The sequence below is a fragment of a genome, unplaced genomic scaffold (genome assembly GCF_019419815.1).
Source record: "Pyrus x bretschneideri cultivar Hongxiangsu unplaced genomic scaffold, Pyrus_bretschneideri_v1 Contig105, whole genome shotgun sequence".
In the NCBI taxonomy this organism is placed as follows: Eukaryota; Viridiplantae; Streptophyta; class Magnoliopsida; order Rosales; family Rosaceae; genus Pyrus; species Pyrus x bretschneideri.
In genome coordinates, this window is record NW_025999397.1 from 891,339 (window position 1) to 897,925 (window position 6,587).

The window sequence follows — 6,587 nt, forward strand, 5'->3', positions numbered from 1 at the left end:
GGAGGTCCCATTTTGCTGACTTGGAGCAAATTTATGACATGTGGATAAATAAATTATTAATAATCTATATATTAGAAGATTATTTCAAATTTTTAATATTTTATATAAAAATAAAAGAAAAAAAAAACAATAAAAAGAAAAAAGATCTGCGCTTCATCCTTTCCACCAACCAATGCCGTTGTCGATCCTCCTTCTTTCGATATCCCCTAACCTCCTTCTCGGCCTGCCGTACTTTCCCAATGCTGGTTGCTGGGTTGACTTGTTATTGCGGTGGTGGCTGTTCAGTGGAGGCTAGATGGGTGGCGGCTGACAGTTGAAGGGTGGTGGTCGGCGTGGATTGGCTGGGGGTGTGGTCATGTGGCTGCGGTTGGGTGGTGAAGGGGGATGACAAAAGTAAAATTAGGGTAACGACGGAATGGGTTAGTGGTAGGGTGGGCCCCATTAAGATTTTCATAAAAGAAAATTAGCATTTAAAGTTTTTTTCTTAAATTAACATTTTTAAAAGAATTATATTTTTATTTTTTTCATGAGTGACATATATGAGACAACCATATCAATGGGATCTCCAAGCTTGTCACATTATCACTTAACAAAAAATTTAACGGATTAATTAACAGTTGTATGAAATTGAAATAAATAACAATTAAAGGTATATGATTGAAATGTTTTAAAGATATTGTATGAGGTTGTAACTGCATCTAAATTTGAGATTGTAAAATGTAATTTACCCTAAATTGTACTTTAGTTAAAAGAAAGAAAAAACAAAGGAGACATGGAACTAGTTGGAGTTTCTAATTTTTGGGAATCTTTTTAATTTTTTTAATCTGGAAAAATAGATATGGGATGCGGCAAATCGAGTGTTCAAAATTCAAACAGAGAACTTTCCAAAAATAATTCGTGGATCTAGCAGAGCTATGACGTTCATTCCCATGCGTCATGCGAGGCGGCTGAGCGCCCAAGTCCTATCCAAACATTTTTCTTTATTTCCCATGCGCCATGCGTCATGCGACGACAAATAAAAGGGCCAAAATTTTTGGAAAGAAAAACAAAATGAAACAAATTAAGAATGTCCAAAGTAGGTGACGGAAGCAGTGACAAAATCATCATCAACCTGAAAGTCAGCAATTAAACACGTTCCACTTTCATTTTTTTTTTTAATACAATGATATACTTTACACAAAAAAAGGGAGAGTTCGGCTTAACACATTATGAGTAGTTTAATTTGATATAAAATTATTTATTCATAAAATTCAAAATTAAGATCTCTCATTTACAAATTTGATATTAATTAGAATATCACATCATGAAAAAAAATAACATAAACCGTAATATTAAGTGACGTGTCACGTTGAATTTAGGCGGTCTACTGGTGCAACGCAATCCAACTGGCCGCCGTCAGACCACAGCTCTCTCTCTCTCTCTCTCTCTATAGGACCAGGACTGAGTAGCACTCTCTCGCCCCACGTGTCAGAATTGAAAAATGTAACAACGTGGTGTGCCCCTTGTGTGCGTCCGGATGGGTGGGTATATAGATCGCCTCTTGGGTCCTTTATGCTCCAATATTCTCGCTGGAAATCTCAGAAGAAGCAAATTAGGCAGAGCAAGAGGAAGAGGAAAGAGAAAAGAAAGAAAAAGGGAAAGAATAACAGTAAATCAGTAAAAAATAATTATGAGCGGAGGAGGTGACGAGCGGAAGCAGCAGCTGGAGTTGCCACCGGGGTTCAGATTTCACCCGACGGATGAGGAGCTGGTGAACCATTATTTGTGCAGGAAATGCGCTTCCCAGCCTCTCGCTGTTCCAATCATCACAGAAATTGATCTTTACAAATTTGATCCATGGAACCTCCCTCGTACGTTAATTTATTTCCAATTCCCTATTTCTTTTTTTCTTTTTTTGAAAATTTTGGTCTGGGTCGATCTCAATTTTCTCTAAATTCTTGGATTTTTTTGTGGTATGCAGACATGGCACTTTACGGAGAGAAAGAATGGTATTTCTTTTCGCCAAGGGACAGAAAATATCCAAACGGTTCAAGGCCGAACCGGGCAGCTGGAACCGGGTACTGGAAGGCGACTGGGGCAGACAAGCACATTGGAAAGCCCAAGGCACTCGGGATCAAAAAGGCACTCGTCTTCTACGCCGGTAAACCCCCAAAAGGACTCAAAACCAATTGGATCATGCACGAGTACCGCCTCGCCAATGTCGACCGCTCCGCCGCCGCTGCCAAGAAACATAAAAACCTCAGGGTACGTCCGTCGTTCTACACCTTTTCTCTTTTACCATTATACCCTTGGACTTTCATAAACGTAACTTATGGTTTGAAGAATTTTCCAACTTTACAATTAGTATTAACCACATTCACAGTCCCCTTATGCAGTTTTAGATTAAATTAAATATCGCCTTGGGGAAATAAATTAATCCGAGTCCTAAGCACGCTTATATATTTTTATTTTAGTTTGTTTAAACAATTAAAGTGCTTATCTTTTTTATTTGATGTTTATGTAATGCAGCTTGATGATTGGGTACTATGCCGCATATACAATAAGGTCACCAATAAAATAACCAAGTACCCAGAAATATTGGATGAGCAAAAACCGGAAATGACCATAATGCCGCCACCACCACAAACACATCACATGATGGATATGTCGATGGAATCAGTACCCAGGTTGCAGCAGACGGCGGACTACTCGAGCTGCTCGGAGCGTGTGCTGTCGCCGGAGGTTACGCCGGAGAAGGAGGTCCAAAGTGTACTGAAATGGAGCAATGAAGTGGAGAATGCCTTTAATACTGTTGATAATCAGTTCCTGAATTACATGGATGGCTTCTCGGATATTATGAACCCTTTTGGGGGCCGAATGCAAATGGAGCAGCAGCAACAACCCTACCAGTTGCAGGACAGGTTCTCCTACCCCCACGACCAATTTTAAGCCAACTTAAAATGGCAAGACAGAGGACAACAAAGAAGAAAAAAGGATCCCCGTAATTACATGATTTAGTAGCAGCTCCTATTATTCTTTTGAATTTCGTTACGTAACCAATTTAATTTAATTTTGGATGTCTATAAAAAATAAAAAGGGACGTTTAGTGACTAATAGCAATAGTGCCCGCGCGATGCTGCGGATTTTAAAACTGTATAAAACATGCAAAAAATTCTAAATACACACGATATGCAATATTATTTATATACATACAGAAATCTATTTACAAAGATATGGATTGGCAGTTCTATTGCCATTGTTCTAATATTCACATGTTTTACAAATTTACATACAAAAGATAATATTTGATGTGTATTTACATCTATTTACACACAAAAGATTGGGTAGATAGTCCCTATTGATATCCTCATGAAATAGGCAGATAATCAGCTTATTTTACCCAATCATAACCAAACTGTGTGGAACAAAGTACCTGAAGTCGACGATAAACCTGGTGAATGTAGAAATCTTCAAGCCCTAAACAAATTGGCCTCGCTTTTTGCAACAAAACAATCCTTTTATGACAGAAAATTACAGGAAAAACTTTTAGAAGTGGAAATAAAATTAAGTCAAATGATTAGGGAACCAGAAGTTTACTGGACCATACACAGAAATAAAATTTAAATTAAAAAAAAAATTCTCAAATACACAGAGCATGACAATTTTAAACATACAAAAGCGAAACAAAATCATCAGAGCTAATAATAACATGAAATTGAAAACTCATTAACAATTTATTAAGCATATATAGGTACACCCAACAGATAATCTTATTTAATCACACCATTTTAATTTATCAAACTGATTATTTAATACTGTCATGCACAACAATATTTTACCATAATGAACTCTTACAATACTCTCTCATCCCAGTCGCATTTTTAGTTAAAATTTTGTTTGCTTTACTTCCATCCATAAGTTTAATATCTTTTCACTGTTTTTCAAATCTTGACGAAACTATGAAGACACAAACAACAACACTCAACTCCTTTTTCAACCCTGTATCCAATTACACAAATAAGAATGCAGCATTTTTATTAAAGCATGTAATTCTCCTCTTCCTATATTCTTACCCTTTCTCTAACCAAATAAAAATTTCCAAAACTATATACGAATTTTTTTTATAAAAAATGATACATAATTAAAGCAAACAAAGAAAAAAAACGAAAACTCTGTTGTGAGATTGTATTACTTTGTTAGCAACCAACAGCAAAATGTTTCATCTTCTCACCAATTAATAAGTCAGTAAACAAATGACTAAACTTTCTTCATCACAAAAGGCTAAAAGCAAAAAACAAAAATCACTCACCTTAATGATAAAGCACTTTGAACAGTCGCATCATCTCATTGTGTAGAAACTGAAAATCTGTAAAGTGTTAACATTTAAACAGATATAAAAAATGGCATCATCACTTGGATTAATTCTTTAAGAAAATCGATGACAACTGTAACCTAAGCATCCAAACACCAAATTAAATGCAGAAACATGGCAACCCATAACATAAACTGAATTCCAGATGACTAGAAAACAATATTACAGCAAAAGAACTCCAAACATAAAAAAAATCCCAAACCAATTGAAAAAAATAACCAAAACCAAAACAGACCAACTCAGGGTCATTGACACAGTTATTTAAAGAAAGCTTCCCAATACTGATGAAACGACACTTCTCCCTTGCCTTAAAGCAGCCTTTTATTTTCAAGCTTCAACCAATGAGTATATTCAACCAATAACTGAGTTTGGAAATATACAGCATAGATAATAATTTTCCTGAATTAAACTCAAATCATATATATATGAAATTTTTTAAAATCATGAATAATCCAAATTCCAGTCCCAAAAAACTACAAACATGCAAAACCCAAATCAAATCTTCAAGTCATTTCAGATTTTATCAATAACTCACCAACCCAATACACACAAAAGAGTAAATTACCTGAGATCGCGGCTGCTCAAGTAGTTTCTAACGACATGCAGATTGTGCCTTTAAGTTTCAAGGTTTTTACTATGGAATCGAAGCAAAACCCAGATCAGATTCTAAGTGGGTTTATCAAAAATAATAATTTATTTAGGAATCAATACTGAAAATAAATCAGAAATTAACATTGAAAATAAATTAAGAAAGCAAAAAAATTGAAATTTTCATACCTCTAAGTTTCTGGGTTTTACTGTGGAATCCAATTGCGAACCACCTAAAAAACGAAATCACGTACGCTGAGCAAAAATCACCCGAACACGTTAGACTACGCAAGCAAAAAACGGATTTCAATCGAATTGAAAAAGGCAGAAATCTGTAGCCCCTCCACCGTTCACGAATCGAGCAGTTTTCCGGAAGAAAAACGAAGGTGAAAAATCACACGGAGAAAGTTGCAAAGGGTGGACACCAAGAACAACACCGGCGTGGAAGAGAAAAAACGTTCGACAATTTGCAGAAGCTGAGGATGGAGAGAAAGAAGCGAACGGAAAAAACAACGAAGAAATCGAAGGAGAAGGATCAGCGATGATAGACGCGTGGCCACCGAGGGCAATGTCGCCATTTCACTGGCCAAAAAGTGGAAAACCCGGACAACCAAGAGCAATTTTGGGGCATTCTGGGGATTTCACTGTTAATAAACAGTGTAGGAAACTGAGTTTTAGTATATATAATATAGTGAGGAAGACAAAAAGCACCAAAGCTCTGTAACGTGGGCTGTTGGTTCAGTTTTTCCATAATCTCTACTAATTAATAAAATACTCATTGGCAACCAAAATTCTATGAAATTATCAGTTTAACCCTTTAATTAAAACAGACTATGAATAAGAAATATGGGGCAGAAATGTAATCTCACATAACCAAATTTTGCTGTGTTTTTTTTTTCAAAGCCTCACCTACATGTAATATTAACATATCTCTAATTAAAAAAAATAAAAATAAATTCCTACCCCCACATATGCTAGTGTTAAATATGTAATGAGATTTCTGTACTAATTTTTCATAATTTGTTCCAAGTTATGTATCACAGAGAATTGTTTTAGAGTGTTGTTAAACTTACCCCATTGACCTATTTCCCCACCCACTTATTAATGAAAAATTTAATGACATATTTATCCTTTTATCAAAAGACTTTTAAACCCCTATGTGGTCCTACGTAGCAGTCAACGCTACTATTTTTGTAACGGCCATGATTAAGTGGATTTGATCGTATGGCTGGCGAAATAAGAGAAAATGGGGTGACCTACCACTAACAAGTAATCACCTCCCATCGTCCTCGACGACACCGATATGCAAAAGTGGATATTGGTAAGGCCTAAATTTGAGGTAGGTGTGAGGGGTTTGGGTGTCAACTGGGGCTGGATTCGACAAGATGCACTCAAGCTTAAGAAAGACAGCATCAAAGCACCAGCTCATGATTTTCCCTAAAATGCTTCCATCTTTCCAACACCAAGAAGCTCACAACCTCATTGAAAGTCATTGGTGGGTTGTTTTGAATCCAAAGTTTCAGAGAACCAACAACCTGCATAGAAAATGCAAACCACCAACTAGACCATAATAGTCGGACCCCGACCCACCACCCAAATCCAAAGTTTCATTAAAAGTCATGTGTTGATGCGGCTAGAGTATAATGAA

At 36.3% G+C, this 6,587-nt stretch overlaps 1 protein-coding gene and 1 long non-coding RNA gene across 3 annotated transcripts; one reads left to right on the top strand and one right to left on the bottom strand.

Annotated features, from left to right (window-relative positions):
* The first annotated feature begins 1,623 nt into the window (after positions 1-1,623).
* LOC125471194 (NAC transcription factor 32-like) lies at positions 1,624-3,187 on the top strand. The gene is made up of 3 exons (XM_048571363.1): positions 1,624-1,850; positions 1,961-2,244; positions 2,509-3,187. Exons 1-3 carry the CDS (start codon positions 1,670-1,672, stop codon positions 2,926-2,928), a joined length of 885 nt encoding a protein of 294 aa, XP_048427320.1. The 5' UTR covers positions 1,624-1,669; the 3' UTR covers positions 2,929-3,187.
* On the bottom strand, positions 2,621-5,583 carry LOC103930492. Of its 2 annotated transcripts, XR_007253474.1 has the most exons (5): positions 5,129-5,583; positions 4,917-4,985; positions 4,289-4,345; positions 3,413-3,494; positions 2,621-2,751 (listed from the first exon to the last, which is right to left on the bottom strand). It is a non-coding gene; the product is annotated as an uncharacterized LOC103930492 (long non-coding RNA). The 2 variants fall into 2 exon arrangements; XR_007253473.1 differs by lacking the exon at positions 2,621-2,751 and having other exon boundaries at positions 3,168-3,494; positions 5,129-5,577.
* Positions 5,584-6,587: the final 1,004 nt, after the last annotated feature.